This window comes from Ranitomeya imitator, chromosome 8, assembly GCF_032444005.1.
Source record: "Ranitomeya imitator isolate aRanImi1 chromosome 8, aRanImi1.pri, whole genome shotgun sequence".
Lineage (NCBI taxonomy): Eukaryota > Metazoa > Chordata > Amphibia > Anura > Dendrobatidae > Ranitomeya > Ranitomeya imitator.
The window spans coordinates 26,029,217-26,055,636 of record NC_091289.1 but is presented as its reverse complement, the minus strand read 5'-3'; the positions used below and the strand labels follow the sequence as shown (position 1 = coordinate 26,055,636).

Here is a 26,420-nt window from a genome sequence, read left to right as displayed (position 1 = left end):
CCTAAGGTCATGGCACACATCATGACATCGTAATTGGCATTACAACCTTATGGCACATATTCTATACATCCCGGTATAGTGTGAAAACGCATGAGGTTTCAGTTTGCGACAGCAGTTAAAAAAGCGCCATGGAAAATACAGTAATACAGTGGAGAGAGCAGCAGAAATAGCTGGTGAGGTGACTGTTAGTTATTTCTTTTTTTGAACCTTTTTCCAGCCCTCTTTGGGTCAGCAAAATTCTGGCCGGCTGGTTGCCTTTTTACTGAATTTGTGAAAAGCAAATTCAGCAAAAAAAAAAAAAATCTGCATTCTGTAGAATACAGATTGTGGTAAAATTCAAGTAGAATTCAATTCTACTCAAATAAATTCACCCAGCACTAGCCGTGTACCATTGAGATATGGACCCCACAAAACTTCCAAAGGTGTCCTGTGGCACCAGCACATTAGCTGCAGATCCATCAAGTCTAGTATTATGCAAGATTGAGCCTCTATGGATCAAACTTGCTTTCTAAACTCATCCCTTGCTCAATTTGCATTAAGGTTTGGGGAATGTGGAGACAAATCAATAACTTGAGCTCTTTAACATGATTCTCAAGCCATTCCTGAAGCATTATCCTACTGAACTCAAGAACATTATGGAATACCATTATCAGGAAGGGGTTTGATTGGTCTGCAAGATTTTACGTAAGTGGTAAGTGTCAAAACTTACATCAGTATGAAATGACATTCACATCAGGACCTTAAGTTACCCATACCTCAGTGCATCATCTGTTTGTCTCCATCCCATAGTATATCTTGGTGACATTTTTCCCAGGTTGGTAACACACAAATAAGTTCATTCATGTGATGTCAATATAAACCTTGTTTCATAAGAGAAGGACAGCTTTTTCCATTGCTCCATGGTTCAATTCTTGGCTCACATATCCGTTGACCAATCTGCAGCTTTACTTGCATTTCCCACCCAGGGCCACCTCCTCCTACTTGATTGACGACTCTTCTGCCTGAAGTCACACAGCATAGATGTTGCCAGTCAAGCAAGAGGCGGAGGCGCTGGTCGGGAAATAAATGTGGAATGACAGAGGCTTCAGATTTGTTAAAAGTTCATCAGCATCATTTGCACATCAATTGAAAAGCTGATTTCTCAGTAACGGAGGAACAGACTGGTCATGCGGAGTTGTTGCTGGACTTGTCTTTGAAAGAGCTACATACATAATATTTTTATTTTTGTGGGGGGTTGAAATCCTGATAATAGATTTCCTTTAAGACCATATAACTAGGAAAACAAATGTGCAAATACATATAATCTATGGCACGAGGGATACCTTATAATTTATTGAAAATTTATTGTACAGGGTTATTTTAACATATGTAAAAGAATGCAAAATAAAAATCATAAAGAGTCCTTTCAGGACCTGTTACACAGTAAATGAGATCCAGACATATAAGGATAAAGGTGAATACAGTTTTTTCTCCAGCTATAGCTTCTGAATTATTGATTTCCTCCAATTTCCCATCTCCTAGCTACAGTATATATGTGATGACAGATGTAATTGATGTAGAAATGTATATAGTCAGAGTCACCTTATTGCATTCGCCATAGTTCATGATCAGGCTAAAGGTTAGCTGGGACACTGTTCTCCCTGCTGGAGTGATGATCAGAGAAACGATGCCAGAACCGTACACAGAAGCACCCTGGACAGCGGCGAGCTGCATGTGATGCTATGTCATGTTGTCAGTCCTCACCTCCAGGCTCTACCATAACATCTGAATCGCATCCTCTCCGCACTTTCTCACTGACTGCAAGCTACTTGTGTCTAACTGCCTGACCTTCCACATACACGATACAAAGAGACAACCCACCTCAGCTCCGCCATCAATGTCTATTTCAAATAAAAGAGATTGATAGCCATGTGGATTTCTCTCCGTTCTTGACCTTCATTACTGGAATGGCAGATGATGACTGACAGCCAGCCTCATCTTACAGAATAATAATCTACTAGTTCTTTTTATCGGCATGTAAATCCAAATCAACATCTTGTGATAAAATAGAACAAGTGCAAAACAATGCATATGGAAATGAAGAGTCGAATCGGCCAACGCGCCACTGTCTGGCAGGATCAACGTTCGAAAACCTAAAGCCTAATGCAGTAGAAATGATTTGATACTTAATAAAAGTACAATTTTGTTTCAGAATTATATGTAAAAGGTATGTTCACACAACGTTCTTTATATTCAGGAGAACCCACCAAATTTCGCATGGTTTTTGTTGCATCTTTTTTATTGTTGTTTTCCATTCTTTTTTTTTTTTTTTACTACATTGAATACTGAAGAAACCACTAGTGCTTTTATAAGCAAAAATGATGGCAAAATGCTCTGAAAAAAACCTCTGATGTCTTCCGGGCTTTTTTTTTTTTTTAGCTTTCTCATTGACTAATGTGTAGCGGAAAAAGCGGAAAAAGCCCGAAGAATGGTTGGGCTACTTCTTTTAACTGCTTAGCAGATTTAGAATCCTGAATTGGTTAAAAGACATTAAAGAACCTGAACACCTGCAAAGAAAGTCCTTTTTACCTAGAAATGCTTATGTTCTTTAAAGCATTTTCTGAGGCGTTTTTCAGGCAGCTTCCGCTGCAGAATCCACATGTCAAAGACGTTGAGTGCACATACCCAAGTGGAGGTTTTTTAATAATCGTGTTAGGGCTCATTCACATGACCATATAATATTGCCAAGTGCTACCTGATATTTTATTGGATAGTACCCGGCCCAATGTTGTACTCATAGCTTCATTAACAGCGCTTACTACGAGTGATTCCTGAGTTGGATCCGTGATCTTGCGCATCGCACTGACACTGCGGGAGCCAAGGGAGCATGGACCTAGTGCCAATGCTTGGGCACTCTCACCTGTACCTGCCACTCGCTACTGTTTGTTCTTGTGTTCAGGGAGACAAGGGTCACTGAGGACCCCTAATTAGCATTTGTAATGAAACAGTATTTATATGTAAAAGTAAAGTAGTGAAATCTACACTATAGTCAATGTTTAATTGGTTTAATTTGAGTCTTGGGCGTGACAGACTCCTTCTAACACTGTCGGACTCAACATGTCCATGTGTCCATTCATTTAAGTTATCCACCATGAAATAACATATTTCCCCTTTATTGGTTAACAGGCTCCTGGGAACTTTATACAGTGATTTTTAACAAATTTACACACAATGACCACAAATACATTGAAAATAATTAATTAAATCTTTCAACAATGCAATACCAGGCAAATCCTGTGAACGGTAGTGGCACTGTTACTGGAAAAATAAGCAGACCATTTTTCTCTAATCTCAAGTAAACACTAACAGGGCCCATACACTGAGACAGATGTTGATTGACAACTATTTGTTATGACTATGCATACACCTGCGGCCCTGTATGTATGAATTCTAAATAGGGAGAAGGGACCCTTAGACACCTCTGGTGGTGGCTTGTCTTCTGTGAGAACAAAGATTCATTCTGAAATCTAATGTGACTGATACCTCTTTCCTAGACTTCTGCCATTCGGGGCGAGTCAAGACACTCCCATGCATAAAAGATTTTTGGCCTCTTCTGCTGAAATTGGCTGGTTTTGCCAATATTCATCTAGATTCACAATATCATAAATCAATTCTTCCTTCAATATACAATGCCTTGAAAAAGTATTCATACCCTGAGAATTTTTCCATATTTTTTCATGTTATACACACAAACTTATTTGGTGAAGTGTAAAGGCAATGATACATGGTTTTCTAAAAAAAATTTCAAGACACTGTAGAAGATATGTAAACCCAAGTTCTACGCTTCCAGTACAGGCTCCAAAACGAATAAGTTCCACCAGTTTGTTGATTCATTGCTCAATTTATTACCAAATAAATAATTTTTTTTAGGTGTATGTCTATATATCAAGGTTCTAGGGATCAGAGGGGTATGGCTTGGGAGTTGGGATGGGCTTCTGCAAAGTATAAGGAGTAAGGGATGAGAATTTAAAATTTGATGGGATAAGTTTATGTATATTCGAGATATTCCAACACTATAATGACCTTACCTTTTGGGTTCAGTACTCGGCTGGGATTTGGAATCTTTCCGTTTTTTAGAATCCCTTTTAGAATCTCTCTTAGGCTCTGGTTCGATCCCAGAAGGGCTAGGCACTTTGCCTCCATCACCTTCTGCATTTTGCTGTGTGCCACCAAGTAATTCTGGCATTAATTGGCTGTAGTGCATGAGTGGTGTGGATGGTACATGCAGTGTACACAAAAAGTAGATAAAATGAGAAACAGAAGAAAGTATGAAATAAGTAGAATACAAGAAAACAAATTGAGGAAAAAAAAACATAATAAGGACAAAAGAAGGAAAATAAAAATCATGCATAAAGAAAACTAAAACAGAATTGTGGGGTATTCCGGCATTGGAGAACCTTGGCACCCTGGTTGTACTGGTTGTGGAAAGTTCTGAAGTTTGGCCATCAACTGAGATCATACCGCCCTTTATTAATGGAGTAGAAGAGAATTACAGGCTGAAAGTTGGGCACATTCTGTGGATGAATCTACTGTCGGACAAAAGCACCTTCAGGTCAGAACGTACCTAGTGGAAAATTGGCTTGTTAATTGGATAAGAATCTGCCTGCTTCACGCTAATGAGATAACACAGTGGAACAAATGTATCAAATATTTAAGGCCAGTTTCACTCATCTGACATTTAAGGTCCTAGTACAGATTGAGGTGTCTAGAACAAATGTGGGTCCCCAGACCAGAACTTTATAGTCTCATAGGCATACAGTATATGAAGCTGCTGAGTCCAGATACGGAGATCCGTGGGCAGTCCTGATATCATAGTCCATTCTCAGAGATATGATCCTGGCTTTAAGCTTGAAAAAATATAGAATATTGCCCATTGCTACCAATGAAATACCGTGTTTTGATCATACAGCAAAGCCAATTTTTATCTTACTACCAAATTTGAGAAATATTTATGTAATTTTTCCATGCTTCAACATCATCCCACTTTTTAGAAGTCAACAAAGAAAGATTCATATGATAGTATTAACCTCTGTTCTTAAAGAGCTTGTCTAAAAAATCCCAAATATTTTTAAAAGGGCTCAGTCCACTTTAAAAACATAAAAGAAACGAGCCTACTACACCAGTGATTACCCAGTCCCTGCTGCTCTTTCCTTCCTAGTGCCAACTCGACAGACCCAAAGTCAAAGAAATGCCCACTCAACCAATCACTGGCCGCAACAGTGATCCACCTCAGCTAGTGATTGGTTGGGAGGCATTTCCTGCTATTTTCAGTGTGTCGTGCTAGAGCCAGGAAGGAGGTACTAGTGGGGATCCAGTCTGAGCCCTTTTTTAAATATTTTTTTTATCTACTGGAAAGCCCCTTAAGTATGACTTTGCCTTTAAAGCAACCCTCTAACCCCTAATAAATGCAACTATAAAGTTGCAATATATAGTCAGTATACCTAATTGCATTCACTCTGTTGTTTCTCCTTCTATATCTGTAACCCATAATACCCATGTCCAATATTGCCACTGCAAAGGCATGGGGAGCACTGTGGCGAGTCCTAACCACACCTCCTCTGTCCTTCTCTGCCCAGGATGGACACAACAACATTATCATTGGTGTTTCTCCACCCTTAACCATTGAAAAGGCAGGAGTGTTGTTCAGAGTTAGCACAGCACTCTCTACGCCTCTGCTGTGGTTTAGGGCACTGATTGCTAATACGGAAGGAGTGGCTTCAGAGCTTGTAGACACACAACCGAGTTTCATGGTCCGAGTACGGACCATTATTCCCCAGCTCTCCTTATTCAAGCTTGACAACATCTTAAGCCTACTTAAGGCTGTCATATTCAGGTATGGAGACCCGCAGCCGGTCTGTGGATCAGGATCAGTCCTCAGACTGTGGTCTAAGGGGTAACATTTCTCCTTATGGAGAGTAACATGCCTGACATGCCCGGGTAAGGAGGTTTATAGGCTGTGCAATGTTCTTCTGGGAAATTATACATACAAATCAGGGAGAAACATGAAATCTAGTAAGGAGAAATGATATCCCTTACAACCCAGTCTCATAAAGCCAAATCAGATCTCATACTTTGCGCTGACGAGGGGCAACACCCCAAAACATATGTCTGCATATTGAGAATCTGGTTTGGCTTTTATCCTAAGTCATGCGGCAAGGCTCGTTACAAGCTCAATATTGAGTTTTCAGATTGCTACTTCCAATAGATGGAGTTCTAATCCTCTTCATCTTTGAAGAGACAATTAACATCCTCATAATACAACTCATAGATGTGTGAATACAGTATTAATATGAGTGATGGAGGGTCGCTTTTAAGAAATACCTACTGTAGAAGACTGCAAATATGTCCCTTAAATTTAAGGAGCACCAATATGTTAAAAAATGATCCCAGTGTCTTTTCTCTAATGTATTAATTTATTTAATTAAAACATGCCTAACCTAAAAGAACCAATTACTGCACGGTTAATCTTCATGTTGATTGGGTTAGTAACACGGATGTTTTTTAAACAATTAAAGACACCAGGAAATATTGTAGATTCTTTCCGGTAATGATAAGGTCTGGGTCAATGATTAAAAGTAGTTTTCAATAACAAAGTAAAGGCATTTTAACTGTGAAAAAACTCATTGTTCTCCAACTCAATAAAGACAAAAAAATCTATAGGAAGGATCCCTGCTGTTCTGTTAATTCGAAAAGGAGGTATTAAGATGTCAAAATCTGAAATGAGTCAATTCCTTACTATTCCCCTTCATGCAAGGTTAATTCAATAATTGAACATAGGCTTTTGTGTACTATTATGTGATATTAAAGGGGTTTTCTTTATATCATAAATGGGTAAAATTGCTAAGTACTTGAAATAACAAGCAACATTGCAAATTACATCTTATTAAAATTCCTTTTCGTTCTCAAGAACAGATAAATTTTTAATTCTACAGTTTAGCGCTCATTGCTGAGATTCCAGGCTATCTCTGCAGTCTATCAAGGATAGCTGGTCAGTGCTTACAAGCCCTTAGCTATTGAGCTTATAAGCACTGTTCTGAAGCTGACCAGATCCCTGGATAGGGCTAGCTGCAGTCCTCAGGGGCTCCTCCAATACCACAGAGATAAAGCTGCCTTCTGCTTGCAACATGACAGAGATCAGTTTGAGCCAGCAGCTCAACCATATAGCTGGTCCAAACTATCAGCCATTCAGAAGCATACTATTCCCTGAGAAGCAGGAACTGGAAGGTAGAAGAGCAGAGCATTCTGGAAAGATCTTGAGACAACCCTTAAAGGTCACAAAATTACCAGTCTGGGATACACACTTATCATGCTATTTTTCATCTGATGTGACAGGTAAGTAAATTAAACATGGACCTAAAAAATGATTGTGATGACACAGCATTTTTTCTTAATTATGTAAGGTTGTAAATTCCGTAGGCCCAGAATAACAGACTATTGTCTGAATTATTAACTCTTCTTGTAGGTTGAATTGATATTTGTAAATTGATGAATGGTTGTTATTTACCTCTTATATCATCTCCTTCAATTTGTTGCACGGTTATCTTTGCAAAACAGGGATGCAAGGTCAGTGAACAATGATGTTTGCTGATATGTTGATTACACACTATACCAGGCCATGCAGTTTGCTGACTTGCAAGAATAAACTATAAATAATCAAACAATGCGGGTTAACCTCATCACCCCTTCCCATTGACTTGTGAATGATGGCTTGAAAGACAGTTGTGAACTATATAAGGAGACTTTGCCTCTGTTCCAAGTGACTCTACAGGATGTCAGCTTAGGGGACCATGGCACCAGCTGGAAGAACACATATCTGCTCCATTGACCATCGCTGAATCCTCAGAGACATCTTGAAAAATCCATGATGGGACAAGTAGGTCACCTGGCCACATACCTCACTGCTCTCGGTCATCCTCCTACGCTTGTCGCTACTGCCTCTCTGTTGGGTGCCCGCCAGATGCATGGTGCCACTGGTGGGGGTAGTCATCCCTAAAGTGGCTCTAATCTCGGCGAGTCAGCGGAAGGGGGAGACTCTGTAATTTGCACCATCTTGGGTATTTTGCTCTGACTTTTCTATGTGTTATTTGCCTGTTTTGTGGTTCATTAAAGTATTGCCTCACTGTTTTACCCTCACCCTGTGTTGTCTCAGTAGTATTATGCACATAGTAAATGGAGAGTGGGCGCTCAGTGAGATGATACCTGGTCCATGCGGTCTCGAGCCAGCGGACGGACTAGAGCACCCGCTGACCCCCATGTCTCCACAATGACAGCTGTTACAATTTTAAAAAATGTCAGACACTTATGGCTATTCTACAGATACACTGTAACTGTCTCAGATTTGAAACCCTTTAAGCCTGTTTTGAGGCTAAACTGACGCTAGGGATATGCAATGCTAAAATTTATATTTCAATCGGTATAAAAGGTTGGCAAATTAACTATACATAATACAATAATTAGCTAAAAATGAAATTTATATCATATTACAGTTTTTAGGTATGATTTTTAAATCATAAACTTTTGAATTCTTATTGTATTCTCTCCCTTTTTTTGTCTAATGTTTGGCATTTTATTCCTCTTCTTTATTTATGCCAAATTCTTCTTTTAAATTGCGCCTCTTTTAAAGTCACTTTTTTTTGTGCTCCTCTTTTTTTGTCATTGTGGGTTTGCAGTTTCCATATGATTTTACTTGATTAATAATTTGAGACATTTCGAAAAGTCACATTTTTTTTGTGTGCAAATGCACTTTAGTCCCGTTTTGGAGTGATTTTATAAACGCCAAAAATGTTTGCGCTATTTTTGCAACATTTTGCGAAATGTGTGACTTTTTGCTCTAAAAAGATTTAAAGACAAAAATAAAGATGGTTTTCGACTTTGTGAAAAATTCTTTAATCACGTGCGCTATTTTGAAGAATTATGTTAAAAAAAAGACAAAAAGAAAAATGACTTAAGAAAAAATCCATAAATAATTAATCTGGGTCTTTGACTATTTACATGAAAATAACTTACAACATTTATGGTATGTGTGACCATTTTCGTAAAGGAAAAATAACAGGTCATGTAATGTTTGTCTCCTTTTATTTTGAGGGCAACCAAGCATACATTTGGAAGAAAGTGATAATACGTTTGTTTAATAGCTTTCTTCTTCTTCAATCTCCAGGATTCTAAGTGGAAGGATCAGCCTCAGCCCTTTTGTAACCTCCCAAAACGAGGCCTATTTGTTTACTGTACCCTCAGGCGCAAACAACTGGGAGTTCATTGTGTCTGTTAATTAAAGAAAGTCATTTACTCACCTTAAAAAGAAAGTCAAAATTTGTACATTGTGTGACCCATATTATTGCTTCAACAACCTGACAAAAGGCTGGCTGTGTAATACAGAGCTCAGAGGAAGGTATTACGGCTAGGTAACCCCTTCTAGTCACCAAATTACTTTCTAAAGGCAAACGAGGAATTTAATGCAGAACTTGAGTAACTTAAAGAGAAACTTTCACTGATTTTTTAAATTTAAACTGAGAACCTCATTCAATTGGCGCTCCGCCACTGATTCTGGAACAGTTCTTTTTTTTCTTCTGAGACCATTCGTTCCATAGATATGCCCCCTGGATATATAGATGAAAACTTCCCCTTCAACTAACTGGGCGTAGACCACAGAAGTTCTTTGTGGGCGTTTTCTTTTTGTTCTGTGATGTTGGCCAATCAAAAATGACCACACCCACAGATACATTCTGTGTTATATGCCCGGTTGCTTGAAGGGAGAATTTGCATCTTTATTTCTAGGGGGCATAATTTTGGAACAGAGAGGCACAGAAGAAATAGAAAAATTGTTCCAGAATCAGGGGGAGCAGCAACAATTGGAAAAGTGACTTAGAATAAATGTAAAAAAAATAAATAAGTAAAAGGTTATCTTTAACAAAAATAAGCTTTACTGTTATTTCTCCAAGTTTTTATCCAATATTATATAGAAAAATAAAAAAATGAAGTAATAGACTATCATTTGATAGTATATATAGGGCATATCCTATTTTCAAACATGTTTCACTTACAAATATAAAAAAAAAAAACATTTCATCCTTCAACTGTAAAGAAAAAATAAGTATATTTCAGCCTGTATGGTGGCAGACAGGGGCAGATACTGAGGAAATTTATCAAGACTGATGTATCATACATTAATCTTAATCCAAAAGCCTGTTGGATTAAGGAGGCTTCGTTGAGCCGTCCATGTGCGGGAAAATAAAATCTGAATAAGTGAAAAACTGGACAGACAATAAGCGTTGTAGGGTCTTATCCGAGTGGGAAAATAGGAGATAAAAAGCAATTTATTCTCACCATAGTGGGTTGGGAGTCATAACCAGCTTAGAAAGTAGGCTGCTGCACATCCACAAAATGGACAAACTTGTGTGGATGGAAATACGTGGGTACAAAGCTGCGCTGCCAACATTCCAGAAATTGGCAGGAGACTGGATTGGGTGAAATACGTTTTTATTAGTCAACGTGTTTCGAAGTAAACATATTTCATCAGGGCAAACTGCAATGAGGAATTGTGGTTTGTCCTGATGAAGATGCATGTTTACTTTGAAATGCATCGACTAACAAAACCAGATTTCAACCATTTCGGTCTCCCTTCCTCTACCATTGGCAGCGCGGATTTGTACCCACTTATTTCCAGCCTCACAAAGAAAAGAAAATCTATGGTGGCTATGAGCTGATGTAGATTTCAGCTGCCATTTTCTGGCTAATCCCCTTCACGTACATTTTTTTTTTTAAAAGTGAAGGGTCTGGGGCAAAACACCAAAAAAGTTATATATTTTTCATCAGAACTCTATGGATGCAATTAAATTGATTTTTGGGGTTTATTTTTTTATTCCTTTAATGGAATTTATTTTAATTTCTTTTTAAGTTGTGTCTTTCTGTTTCAATAAAATCAGTGTTTTAGCTGCAGGAGATTATTGCTACAGGACTAGGTGCCTCGTGCCTCCTAGTCAACTTCTTTGTGTAACTCGACCCCACCACTGATTAGCATCTTCCTGTCAATGTACAGTGTACACAAAAAGCAGCCAATCAGGGGTGTGGGCGGGGTTATACACAGCTCAGCATTCTGAGCACTGCTAGATCTGCAGCAGAGAAATCAGGGATTTTATCAAAATGACTGCTTGCAGCCCGAAAAGTAACATTGCTGGAATCGGGGTCTTTTGCCCTTACATCATATTGCTCTCAGATTACATAGCAAAAACCTGGTGACAGACTCCCTTTAATTCTAAAAAGCACCCATTATTAAGCTGAGCTTTTCATTTTTTATTTTTAGATTTTCTAACCAAAATTCTTTGAATATCTTACCTGTTGCCGTGTACATGTGATGCACAGAAGGCAAAACTATAATGAAGCAATGTTGGGTCAATCATGGCTCCATTCTCTGCTCTTTCCAATAAGTCACTAAGATAACACAGATGTCGATGGCAGCCTCTTACTCCATAGCGGGCACAATATTCATCAAGGACAAACACCTGACCGGGACTGAACCAACCCTAGAAGAAAAAAAATGGCATATTCAAAAAGGTTAATACACAGTGATCAGTCACATATAATCTTTTTCTCAAATAGGGTCTACTGGAGTGGATGCATGTGTCCAAGAAGAGTTCCTAGGGGGCATGCACAAATGTTAAGTATTGTGGAGACTTATTTCAGGAATGACAGTGTATTCATGAGAGAGGAGCTCCCTCCACCCTCTGCCCGCCTAAGCTGCACCGTCCTGCTATATCACAGGTGATCATGTTATATATATATATATATATATATATATATATATATATATATATATGTTTGTGACAAAGCAGGAAGGAACAGCATAGGCGGGGAGAAGCTGAGGGATACACTGGACCCTATAACTATTAGTTTGGTGTGTTTCTTTGCTTCTATTAGCCATCTGACACATATTTTGACAGAGACAGAATAGGGCTAGCATGCAAAAACAGTATATGGGCTTTTTGCAGTCCAATAGTTCAGTATAATGTACCAATTTTTGGGTCGATGACAGAAGCTGCTTACTGCTTTGGAGGTGGAAGTGGCCCCCTTACTTAGAACCCCTTTACAAGTTGCACCAATGGTACGTCAGCCCCAGATATGACACATAACATTTTGTGCCTTTTCGACTAACGGATGAATGGACTCATAGCTGCCATATTGGGTAACCTACATTAGATAGCCTAATTAGCTGATATGACCATGCTAATAAACATCCTCCATGAGTATATGGGCCCATATTGTGCTCTTGTGTGCCTCTTTTTGGGAAAAAAAATCCTTTTTTTTACCAGACGCCATATTATTCTCTGAATTCCTTTGAAATTATGTGGCATACAGCATTGCTTTATCAATATTCAGAGAATATCCAATTTATGGAGCCATATAGTGGCAACATATTTTATGGCACACGAAGTAGCTATTGCTTGGTGGCACAAAACATTGCCTGTAAGTGCCACCATAGAGGCTCAAACATAGCAAAGACGGAGTCGACGTTTGATGGTCTTGAGGAGCAAAGCTCCAGAGCGGTCCTTGCTTGTTGACTTAGGTTCTTCTATGGATGAAGGATGCATCTATAGAAATCTATATCTGTATTTCATCTATATGGATCTAGGCATGAGGATTAATCCAAGAAGAGAATTTATGATAAAGTTAGAACATTACATACAGATCCCTTTATTTCAAGGCTCTACAGCTCCATTTTCATTGCTTGTCAGTAAATGAACAGATGTCTGCCAGCCCCGAGCAGATGACCCTAAAAGTGCTACAACCAATGATCCATGAAAATGCAACAGAGCTTGATTTAATTGTACAATTATAGCTTTCCCATATGGATAGTAGTTATGGTTTTAAGCTACTGTTAATTGATACCTATTGTTTTCAGTATTGATTATGAATGGCTAGCGAGTAAAGTACAGACCAAAGGAGGCAAATTAGAAGGTAGAGCACAAGAGATGTTCCGTATAATGGAATTGTTTACACACCCAACGAACATCAAATCTCCTCACTAATCTTTTAGCCAAGGAAACATTTTTTTTTCTTCCAGGTTGTTCAGAAAGTATTATTTTTGTTAAATAATTTTGGAATTTTTTTGACATGAAAAAATGTTCTAGGTGCAATTGCAAACTTGGACTACATGGAGACCTGATTCCTCGCACCCGTACAGCGGAGACTGTCTTAACGCTAAAAGTCTATTTTGGGATGTTATCTGTATTGACATCAACTGGTGCAAAATATAGATTGGGCCAACCACTTTTGGTGGCAAGAGACGTCACATCCCATGTATGACCTTTTTTAAACCACAGGCAGAAAGGTGAAACACCTCTATGACAAAACATGTTCCTATGGCTCTTATATTACACAGCGTGCCACTGAATAGTGATTTTGTATTCCATATTATGGAATTATTCTCCACTATGAAAAATAACTCAGTAATATGGCATCCAATGGAACACAGCATTGGGAACACATAGGGGTACATTTGTAGAGTATTTGTAGAATTACAGTTAAATAACTTGGAAATCTAAAAGGACCATTTCCACTTTTTTTATTGCCCCTCCCGTCCTTGCCTCCTACCAATTGCTGTTTTCTGACATTTCCAGCGCTGCTCGGTTCCCTCTCCTGCATCATGCGATTCTGGCCTGCTGGCTCACACTGGGGATCATTAGTTCCTTTACTTTATACAAGCCTTACTTGTGATTTCTGGTCCACAAATATGTGGTATGTGAGTCGGCTAGCCATAACTGTGATCACAAGATGCAGTAGAGGACTGAATCATTGCCGGAAACAACAGATGGTAGCGAAAGGTAAGTAGTTTAATACACACAATGGGGTCGATTCATGAGGACTGGCTCGGGCTATGCTAATCTTGATAGAGTGTAAGGTGGCAAATTTATTAAGAGGCGCACGTCACTTAATGAATTTGGCACATCTTATAAGCGACATGCGCATCTGTGTACAGCCTTAGAAATGCTACTGGAGTAGAAAAAAAAGCGCCATCACTTGTAATTAATTGTATGTGCATGTACCCAACCCTTCTAAAGATTTCCCCGTTGCAGCAAAGATGATTCAAGCAGTCGCAAACACCAAAATTCACAAAATGTTTATGCAACTCAACATTGCACAAACATTTTGAAAGTTTCAAAACTTTTAAGTCACTGTGCTGGTGTAAAAGCTTTTATGAATCGGCCCTATTGTATACATTTTACTGATGGCTAACAAAGAGAGCAATAAAAAAAACTCGGGTGGTCTTGCAAAGCATTGGTCTTTATAGAGAATGGGGATGGCTTAAATAAGCAGTCAGCCAGCCCCCTATACATACAGCTCTGATCACATGCACATACAGAAAATGCTGTCCCATGTAGAACACAAACTTACTAATTTTGACACATTTATGTGACATGTTTTAGCTGAACAACCCCTTTAAGTCACTAATATTTAATTCTCTACTATAGAAAACCAACCCTCATATGACCTTATGCCAACTCAAAAGCTTGACCGCCGTACATAAGTATCGGCCACTTACCAGGCAAGAGTACGAGTCGTTGAGTCTATGGTCTAGTGTAAGCCGCTGAACCATCTCAAATAGGGTGGCGTGATCAAAGTTACATGGGTTTGAAGATATGAATTCATCCATGCCATGTTTTTGAGCTCTGTCGGCATCTGTTTGTTTTCATGTGTGGAGAAAAACACAGTTTAGAAGAATAGAAATAAAAATAGTTTTCTCTTTTTCACCCAATGAAGCCTTGTATAAAAAAATAGAATTATCAAAAATAGATAATAATAGAAAGATAAAAATTACCTAAACATGGACTAAATTATTCAGTTAGGTGTCCCTTAACCTTATGAGTGAATGGGGAGCATTAGTTTTTCTTTATGAACTTATTAACTAGACATAATGTTTAGTAACACTTATTCTACATTTAAAACTGGAAAATAGAGGCAAAAAGATGACACATTGTATTTTAGGGTCATTTACGATGGGCAGAATGATCATACATCTTTGTCCAAATACAGAAATTGCTAAAACACAAAAATAAATGAACTTATTAGAAATTAAGATCTGATGTCTCGTGGTAAAGGTTTTTTTCAGGGCAATTTTTGTAATATTTATAATTTCTGATAACTGCTTGTTGATGCTATATGTTCTATCATTCATGGTAGTGGTAGGAAACCACTACCACTTACTCACCATTACTGTGAGGGCAATGGTTCTTGACAACAACTAAAACCTTGATATATGGAGCATCTGGAAATATTATTGGGGCTTTGACTATGTTATGGGTTACGGGTAGTGTTGAGCGATACCGTCCGATACTTGAAAGTATCGGTATCGGATAGTATCGGCCGATACCCGAAAAATATCGGATATCGCCGATACCGATATCCGATACCAATACAAGTCAATGGGACATCAAGTATCGGAAGGTATTCTCATGGTTCCCAGGGTCTGAAGGAGAGGAAACTCTCCTCCAGGCCCTGGGATCCATAGGGATGTGTAAAATAAAGAATTAAAATAAAAAATATTGATATGCTCACCTCTCCGGCGGCACCTGGACTTCACGCTGGTAACCGGCCGGCTTCTTTGTTTAAAATGAGCGCCTTCAGGACCTGCGAATGACGTCACGGCTTCTGATTGGTCGCGTGCCGCCCATGTGACCGGCACGCGACGAATCAGAAGCCGCGACGTCATTCGCAGGTCCTTAATTTCTAGAATTAGGAGTTTTGTGAATGAGAATGACGTCGCGGCTTCTGATTGGTCGCGTGCCGGTCACATGGGCGGCACGCGACCAATCAGAAGCCGCGACGTCATTCGCAGGTCCTGAAGGCGCTCATTTTAAACAAAGAAGCCGGCCGGTTACCAGCGTGATGTCCAGGGGCCGCCGGAGAGGTGAGCATATCAATATTTTTTATTTTAATTCTTTATTTTACACATCCCTATTGATCTGATACCGATACCCGATACCACAAAAGTATCGGATCTCGGTATCGGAATTCCGATACCGCAAGTATCGGCCGATACCCGATACTTGCGGTATCGGAATGCTCAACACTAGTTATGGGGAAGGGAAATATGTTTATATGGTCCCAAAGTGTTGATGGAATTACTTGCATGACATCACACAGCTTGCATATCTTGGGCCCAAGTACAAAAATTGGAATTAGATCTTTTACCTTGACACCAATGATTTTAATGATGACATGCTATTGAAATAGGAAGATAATTCTCTTTAGTATGGACACATACTGGTCAACGTAGAAGTCATTGAACCTTCCTACTTTTTAATCTTTCTTGGTTGGTTGAGAGTCCTCAGTGGTTGATACCTTTTAATGGCTAACTGAAAAGATGGTAACAAATTGCAAGCTTTCGAGACTACATACGTCTCTTCATCAGGCAAAGTCTTTGCCTGATGAAGAGACGTATGTAGTCTCGAAAGCTTGCAATTTGTTACCATCTTTTCAGTTAGCCATTAAAAGGTATCAACCACTGAGGACTCTCAATTCTAAATATTTTTCTATCTACTGGCTAACACGGTACCAAGATATTGGTTGGTTGAATAATACACCGTTAAAGTCATAAGACTTTGTTAATATTCATCCAGCCATTTTCATACATTCATAAAAAACAAACCCTGCTCAGATAAGAAGACCAGACAAGACGATTGGGTCAAGAAGACTCTGGGATGCCAGTTAAATACAAACACGAAACATCGACTAGTCTCAAACTGGCAGGCCAGGCCTTCTTGAGCACGTATAAAGCAATTAGCTCAGGTTGGAATAACCAGCGGTCGGACCAGGTCTGCCCATCTGGGCACAATCAATATTTCATGTTTGTATTAAACTGACATCTCACAGTCATGTATTAAAGAAGTTCTCTAATTTAATACGGGGTCCTCTGTTAAGAATCATCATCTCTGGACCAGAGTGAAGAACGGTTAGGCCAAATTCACACATCTGTGAAACATGGACTAACTATGGACCATTATGTTCCGACCAACCAAGGGTCTCTTGACCTGAACTCACCAGCATCAAAGGCTGTTGAGTTTGGGTCAGTAGACCTGCAACCAGTCCGGGGATCAGGCTGTATCCTCGGACAATGATTTACAAATGTCTGCATTTAGCAGCACAAAGTGTTTCTCATTCTCTGGAGGACCAGTACTTTCCCGCTTTACACAGACAACCAACTAATTTGAATACGCAATATGCAATGCTTAATTTTCCCTGTGGTGGTTCTGCAGGAAAAATGAACACCTACTGCGTTTTCCCAAACCATCTTCAATCTGTAGATGGACAAAGCAATGTGGGCATCACATTGGTGTAAATTTAACTTGTTCCACCAGTAGTAAATAACCCTTTAATGTCAGGAATAGCTGTATCCATTTCTATTACTTTCCAGAAACCTTTATGTTAATGTTTATGTTACGTTTAGATTTTCTTTTTATTTGTATCCATCACCTGCCTCGTAAAATGAGCTCATAATGAATGATAAGAAAAGAATAATTATTGTGATTGCTTTTTCTTTCGCTATTTCGCAACACATGGACTTCACATACGTTTCCACAGCAATTTTTTTTATACGTATTGGAGGTCGTTGAAATCACACACTTACACACAAAAATTGTATGGACATTATTTTTTTTACACATAAATAAAATATCAAATAAAAATGTCACAGGACTTTTCTATGAAATTGGCCACATAGACATCCATGGGATTATTTTTCCCAATTTCTGGGGCACTGGCACATACAAAGGATTGCCTTCAATTGTTGAACAGGCACATTCATTTAACACAGGCATACATGTCAATAATTTTTGAATATTAGGGCATAAGTTCCAATTTAGCCATGTTGACTTAAGTACCTGACCATGAATAAATCTAAACGAGTTGATTACTAAGGCCTCTTTCACACTTCCGTCTTTTCAGATCCGTTGCAATGCATCGTTTTGTGAAAAAAATGGATCCTACAAATGTGCCCGCAGGATTCGTTTTTTCCCATGGACATGTATTAGCGACGGATCGTGACAGATGGCCACACGTCGCGTCCGTCGTGCGATGGATCCGTCGTGTTTTGGCGGACCGTCGTCTGGAAAAAACGTTCAATGTAATGCTTTTTGTCTGCATCGGGAAAACGTGTTGTGACGGATCCTGCGGCATACATCGTTGACTAGAATGGAAGCCTATGGACGCAGGATCCGTCGTGACACATCGTATGCCGAAACCCAGCGCTGGAATCCATGTTTTTACACTCAGCATGCTCATAATCAGGAATTTGTAGTCAATTGGCAAGACAGGCCCCAAACCTATATAAACCTGGCCTGGGGCATCACCCCCAAATGTGCCAGCAAGACTCCTGCCAGCCTGAAGAGAGCCAGCCAGTCAATATATTGGTTTCCCTATTTTCCAGTAGCCAATCACATTTGAGAGACTCCCATTTTTAGGCTTGGAAAACAGATCCGTCAAAAAAACGGATGAAACGGATGGTAGAAATTGACAAAACGGATGCAACGGATCCAGTTTTTTGACGGAACCGTCTAGCGGATCCGTCGAAACACAGGATGCGTTGCATCCGTTTTTCACATTTTTTGACGCATCCATCAATACGTCGCGTCGACGCCTTGTGACGGATTAAAAAAAACTGAAGTGTGAAAGTAGCCTAAAGTAATTTCCTACAGACAGATGTCTAAGTTCTAGAATTTGAAGGTCTGATAATTTTCTACACTTTTATGCACTTTTTGGTAGGTTTCTTAGAATAGAGTGAATCTGTTTGAGATGAATTAAATTCACCCCAACTTTTTGAAAAAAAAAATTGAGTTTCTCCTGAATCCATTTTTTTGCATTTTGTTATGTGAGAATTCAGCCGGCTGTTATTTTGCTAAATTTTGGACAGCAGAGAAAAAGATATTCACCCTCCGTTCCACTGAACTGAGTGAAGATGATGGAAGAGATGAAGAGGACACTATTAAGGAGCAGTTAGACGGCCGTAAAAATTGGATCAAGAACAGAGCGCTGTGCGTGGACTGGCCAGTGGCTCACCCCACAACCTCATGCATTTCTATACAGCCTTCACAATCGGGCCGGAAGACCCGCTGGCCAGTCCGTGCATTGCATTCAGACCTCCTTCTGAGATATACGGCCATCTGACTTCGCCCTTAGGACTAGATTTGCTGTGGCAGCTAAGCAGCAAGGTGAGTATTTTTGTTCCCCTATTTTTATTCTGCTCCAAGTTCCTGAAAGACTGCAGAGACTAAAAGGCATTGTGGTTGATTTGCGCTTAATAACTTCAATGCAAATCGAATTTCTTAGCCAAATTCAAGTAAATTGCCGAAATTGAATTTTGGCAGATTCCCTCAACACTAAGATTTATGCAAATTTGTAATGCCTATATTTATTGTAATTTATTTAGACCCATTAACCTCATATACTTTATAAATCACCCAAAAATAAACAATCAAATAAAGGTCTGAAAAAAACGTAAAGTTACATAGTTACATAGTTACATAGTTATTAAGGTTGAAGGAAGACTATATGTCCATCTAGTTCAACCCATAGCCTAACCTAACATGCCCTAACATGTTGATCCAGAGGAAGGCAAAAAAAAACCATGTGCAAAGAGTAAGCTCCACATTGGGGAAAAAAATTCCTTCCCGACTCCACATACGGCAATCAGACTAGTTCCCTGGATCAACGCCCTATCAAGGAATCTAGTGTATATACCCTGTAACATTATACTTTTCCAGAAAGGTATCCAGTCCCCTCTTAAATTTAAGTAATGAATCACTCATTACAACATCATACGGCAGAGAGTTCCATAGTCCCACTGCTCTTACAGTAAAGAATCCGCATCTGTTATTATGCTTAAACCTTTTTTCCTCCAACCGCAGAGGATGCCCCCTTGTCCCTGTTTCAGGTCTATGATTAAAAAGATCATCAGAAAGGTCTTTGTACTGTCCCCTCATATATTTATACATTAAAATAAGATCACCCCTTAGTCTTCGTTTTTCCAAACTAAATAGCCCCAAGTGTAATAACCTATCTTGGTATTGCAGACCCCCCAGTCCTCTAATAACCTTGGTCGCTCTTCTCTGCACCCGCTCCAGTTCAGCTATGTCTTTCTTAAACACCGGAGACCAGAACTGTGCACAGTATTCTAAGTGTGGTCGAACTAGTGACTTGTATAGAGGTAAAATTATGTTCTCCTCATGAGCATCTATGCCTCTTTTAATGCATCCCATTATTTTATTTGCCTTTGTAGCAGCTGCCTGACACTGGCCACTGAATTTAAGTTTGTCATCCACCCATACACCCAGGTCTTTTTCATTGACGGTTTTGCCCAGAGTTTTAGAATTAAGCACATAATTATACATCTTATTACTTCTACCCAAGTGCATGACCTTACATTTATCCCCATTAAAGCTCATTTGCCATTTATCAGCCCAAGCTTCTAGTTTACATAAATCATCCTGTAATATAAAATTGTCCTCCTCTGTATTGATTACCCTACAGAGTTTAGTGTCATCTGCAAATATTGAAATTCTACTCTGAATGCCCCCTACAAGGTCATTAATAAATATGTTAAAAAGAAGAGGGCCCAATACTGACCCCTGTGGTACCCCACTGCTAACCGCTACCCAGTCCGAGTGTGCTCCATTAATAACCACCCTTTGTTTCCTATCCCTGAGCCAGCTCTCAACCCACTTGCACATATTTTCCCCTATCCCCATTATTCTCATTTTATGTATCAACCTTTTGTGTGGCACCGTATCAAAAGCTTTTGAAAAGTCCATATACACTATGTCCACTGGGTTCCCTTGGTCCAATCTGGAACTTACCTCTTCATAGAAACTGATCAAATTAGTCTGACATGAACGGTCCCTAGTAAACCCGTGCTGATACTGGGTCATGAGGTTATTCCTCTTCAGATACTCCAGTATAGCATCCCTTAGAATGCCCTCCAGTATTTTACCCACAGTAGAGGTTAAGCTTACTGGCCTATAATTTCCGAGTTCAGTTTTTGTCCCCTTTTTGAATATTGGCACCACATTTGCTATACGCCAGTCCTGTGGCACAGACCCTGTTATTATGGACTCTTTAAAGATTAAAAATAATGGTCTATCAATGACTGTACTTAATTCCTGAAGTACTCGAGGGTGTATCCCATCCGGGCCCGGAGATTTGTCAATTTTAGTGATTTTTAGACGCCGCCGCACTTCCTGCTGGGTTAAGCAGGTGACATTTAATTGGGAATTTTTATCACTAGACATTTTGTCTGCCATGGGATTTTCTTGTGTAAATACTGATGAAAAAAAGTCATTTAGCATATTGGCTTTTTCCTCATCCTCATCCACCATCTCACCCAGACTATTTTTAAGGGGGCCAACACTATCATTTTTTAGTTTCTTACTATTTATGTAGTTAAAGAATATTTTAGGATTATTTTTACTCTCTCTGGCAATGAGTCTCTCTGTCTCAATCTTTGCTGCCTAACATTTGCATTTTTTTATAATATACAAATAAAAAATGACTAAAAAAACTTGAAATTATGTGCATTTTTTTTCTATTTACTATTTATTTAAATGTTCTTAATCTAAAGAAAAAATATATATTTAAATGATATATTGTAGAACAAGTATGTTTTGTTTCCCCTAATGTACTGAACTACGAACTATAGTACTGCTCTTAAAATATTAAATTAAAATACGTAGGGGATGAAATAAGTTGAAAAACATCATTTTTTTTGTTTTTACTAATTAAAAAAGAAGGCGAAATCATAGCGAAAAATAACGTGGCTTATTTTGTTGGAAGCGAAAAAAAAACCACTTTTGCCCACCACTGAGAAACACTCAGTCTCCTGCTGTGCATGCTGTTAGTCTTCTATAGCTCAAGTGGGTAATCTTTTAGGAGATTTCAATATGAAATGTAAGGCTGGAATAAAAGTTCTCTTCAGATACCAAAAGCACAAATGAAACAAGTGCGTAGAACAACTTTGATAAATGATACGTTCTGGTAATCGAAAGATCCCGAAACTTTTGAATTCAGAAGGCCTTCTGCCGATGAAATATTAAGGCAAAAAAAAAAAGAAATAAAACAAAGTAAAAGAAACAAAGAAGTTAATAAAAAAATAGAAAATTTTCATTTTTTTCTATATTTATAAAATAAATTAAAAAAACAACAACAAAGAAACAAAAAAAAACCTAAACCCACAAAATCAATTTGGCATTTTTTATTGGGGGGGAGGGGTAAAGTATTAACACAGGAATCTAAGACAACAAAGGATTTACGTACAGTACAAACAGTACAAATAAACAGAGACACCACATAAGTTTCCTAAACCTGAATATTAGTGGTGATCATGTGATGTTTGATCAGCGAAAACGACACAAAATAGGTTTTAGTTTTTTTCAACGTGAAAAATCGGAAATAACTACTTGATAAATGGAAATTAAAGGTAGAATAAGGTTATTAGCAATTCTGTACAGAAGAGAATTTACTCATTTTTCATACTCTGTATTTTCCATTATTTTTCAAAAACACTTTGCCACAGGTTGACGCTTCTGCTTTTAGGTTGGTGTTGCGTAACTTACTGGAACAGTCTAAAAAAAAAATAACTTGTGTGTGTGTTCTTTTTTGTTTGTCTTTTTCTTATTAATTCATTAATAAAATTTTATTGGTGAGAGTTGAACAATAACTTTTTAGTAATGCTTAAAGAAAAAAAAAATGTCAAAGTCAATCACAGCCACAGGAAACAACTGCACACGGCAAACATTCCGTAACCAATATCTCCAGGCCGGAAATAAACACACGTAAGCACACACACAAACATATATGCTTCGTGCATGCTCTTATTTCATTTTGGAGGGAAACTCAAACTTTTTTAGGTTATTTTAATTATTTTTATTTGTACCTAAACATTGTTCTTTAGGTTTCCAACCATTATAAAAGATTTTTTTAAAAATCCAGAAACATTGTTTTTTCTTAAATTAACTACTGTATTATTTAATTTATGTATATTAAAAAAACAACATGTTTAATCATAGACAGACTATCCTTTCTGTAAGAGTATTTTAATCATAATTAAATGTAATTAATACTCCAAATTTTGAAATGTCGATAAATTGATGTACTAGTGGATCTAAAAAAAGCCTAAACAAATTTTTTTAATGATGATTAATAGTAATACTTACTCTTTAATTCTATTGCTGATATATAGCAATATATAATTATATAATAAAAATAAATAATATATATTTATTGTGCTAATGGATAAAATATGTGCTATAATTAATAATAATAATAATAATAATAATAATAATCAAACCCTAATAATAATAACGCTAACATAAATAATACAAATAAAAAACTAATAAAGTAATACTAATAATAATATTAATACTACAAATATTATTATTATTATTATTATCATTAATATTAATAATAACAATCAAACCCTAACATAAATAATAATAATAATAATAATAATTAAACCCTAACATTAATAATAATAATAATAATAATAATAATCAAACCCTAATAATAATAACCCTAACATAAATAATAATAAAAATAAAAAACTAATAAAGTAATACTAATAATAATATTAATAATAATACTAATAATAATATTAATACTACAAATATTAATAATACTACTACTACTAAAAATAATAATAATCAAACCCTAACATAAATAATAATAACAATACTAATAATGATAATAATAATAATAATAATAATAATAATAATAATCAAACCCTAACATAAATAATAATAATAATAATAATAATAATCAAACCCTAACATAAATTAAAAAAAAAATAAAAGAAAATAAAAAAATGACTTGTGCAATTATGAAAAAAATATAATAAATAATATTTTATCACTAGTTGCTGGAACTTAATATTTTCTGCACTGAATGGCAATCGTTTCGGAATCAACATTATAAAATGACAACAACAGTATAATAATACAGAGCATAGACGTCATTGGATATCTTTTATACAAAATTTTTATATTTAATGAGCAGTAATTTAAAAAAAAACACAGTTCATGGGAACATATGCCAAAAGTAGCATGCTTGTTTTTTGTGATTTGCGCACATTTGTTTTTTTCATGCCATTAATGTGGAATGTTATAGTCGGGTTTCATGCTTTTTGGCGCAGGAAGACAAGCCAGATAAATGCAAGGTTATGGCAGGCCCCCAGATGCCGAAACGCCTGAAACATCCAAAGTGAATGTAGCAGATACGAGTTGATCATACAAGAAAAACATAGCAGTGAACTGAATGGAGTGTTAAAAGATTAATGTCAAGCAGAACAAACAATCGTCAAGATCTCACAGGATAGCAAATGGTGCAAAGTACTGAGATTTCAATCCAAGAAGTCCATTCATTCGTTCTCTCATTCATCCTTTCCCTTTTTTTTTTTTAATAGTTGAAAATATATCAGTCTAAGTTTTTTGAGTTCATAAAAAAATAGCAACCTCCAGCATGTTATCATATTGCAGCATTGCTTTGCTGGAGTCCTATTCAGACACCCCAAAAAAGAATATTGTATCTGCTTGAAGAAGTAAGGGTAAGATTCTGCCTGCTATCCAAGGGGAATGTAAGCAAAATAAAGGAGAGAAAGAAAGAAGGAAGGATAAGGAGTATTGTATCCATGGTCAGGAGGGACGTCACCTGCTCCGTCTCATATTGCATTCAAAATACTCCAAGCACATATTTGCCAACTCTCATGACAAGTCTAATGGCCTCTTGGGTATCGCAAAAATAAAATCAAAGAAATAAGTAATAAGGAACAAACTAAACATCCACAAATTAAGAAAAAAACTCAACTGGACCATGAGAGATACAAGAGAAAAAAAAGTAGGATTCATAGATCATCCGCTAATACCAAAATACTATTGTAACATTCTACATTAAAGGCACTCAACCCCCGTATTGTGATTTTGAAAAAAAATCTAAATTTGTATTTACTATAAATGTTTTATGTCAAACCTAAATATTTTGAGCTACATATTGTATAATAATGGAAAATATCTCACAAATTATTAATTTATTTTTATTCCATTTTTCTGTATTTATTTTTATTGTTTATTATATCATTTCCTATTTTATTATTCATAATATTACAAGTAATATAATATATTATTATACATTATTTATATTATGAATTATTCTTTTATTTATTTTTATTATATTATTTATTATATAATTTCATATATTGTATTAGTATTATTTTATTATTTATACTATTGTAAATAATAATGTATTATATTATTATACATTATATTATTATTTATTCATTTATTTATTTTTATTAGATTATTATATCACTTCCAATATTGTTATATTAGTATTATTTTATTATTTATACTATCATAAATAATAATGTATTATATTATTATACATTATTTATATTATTATTTATTCTTTTATTTATTTTTATTATATTATTTATTATATAATTTCATATATTATATTAGTATTATATTATTATTTATACTATTGTAAATAATAATGTATTATATTATTATACATTATTTATATTATTATTTATTTATTTATTTATTTATTTTTATTAGATTATTATATCACTTCCAATATTGTTATATTAGTATTATTTTATTATTTATACTATCATAAATAATAATGTATTATATTATTATACATTATTTATATTATTATTTATTCTTTTATTTATTTTTATTATATTATTTATTATATTATTTCATATATTATATTAGTATTATTTTATTATTTATATTATTATAAATAATAAAGTATTATATTATTATACATTATTTATATTATTATTTATTCATTAATTTTTTATTAGATTATTAGATTATTTCCAATATTGTTATATTAGTGTATTATTTTATTATTTATACTATCATAAATAATAATGTATTATATTATTAGACATTATTTATATTATTATTTATTCATTTATTTATTTTTATTAGATTATTAGATTATTTCCAATATTGTTATATTAGTATTATTTTATTATTTATACTATCATAAACAATAATGCATTATATTAGTATACATTATTTATATTGTTATTTATTCATTTATTTATTTTTATTAGATTATTGATTATATTATTTCCTATATTGTTAATTAGTAGTACACACCGGCGCAAGGCAATCTTGCCTTGCGCACGCGCAGTATACTTTGCCCAACTGCGGGCAAAGCCTAAAAGCATTAGTGCGCATGCGCCGTCACACTATGTCCTGGAACTATTTTGCTGTGTTCCGGGACATAGTGCGCCGGCGCATGTGCACTAAATGCTTTTCGGCTTTGCCCGCAGTTGGACAAAGCATACTGCGCGTGCGCAAGGCAAGATTGCCTTGCGCAGGTGTGTACTA

General features: G+C 36.5%; 1 protein-coding gene across 23 annotated transcripts in view; it reads right to left on the bottom strand.

Annotated features, from left to right (window-relative positions):
* The window catches only part of CADPS (calcium dependent secretion activator), a 548,041-nt gene that overhangs the window by 176,115 nt on the left and 345,506 nt on the right, over window positions 1–26,420 (bottom strand). For 22 of the 23 annotated variants that reach the window (XM_069736610.1, XM_069736601.1, XM_069736611.1 and 19 more), the window contains exons 12-13: window positions 14,576–14,712; window positions 11,371–11,558 (exon numbers count right to left, since the gene is read on the bottom strand). In XM_069736610.1, the coding sequence (XP_069592711.1) occupies window positions 11,371–11,558; window positions 14,576–14,712 (325 nt within the window). Of the gene's footprint in view, window positions 1–4,067; window positions 4,233–11,370; window positions 11,559–14,575; window positions 14,713–26,420 lie in introns of all 23 variants that reach the window. The other variant, XM_069736619.1, reaches the window with a different exon arrangement.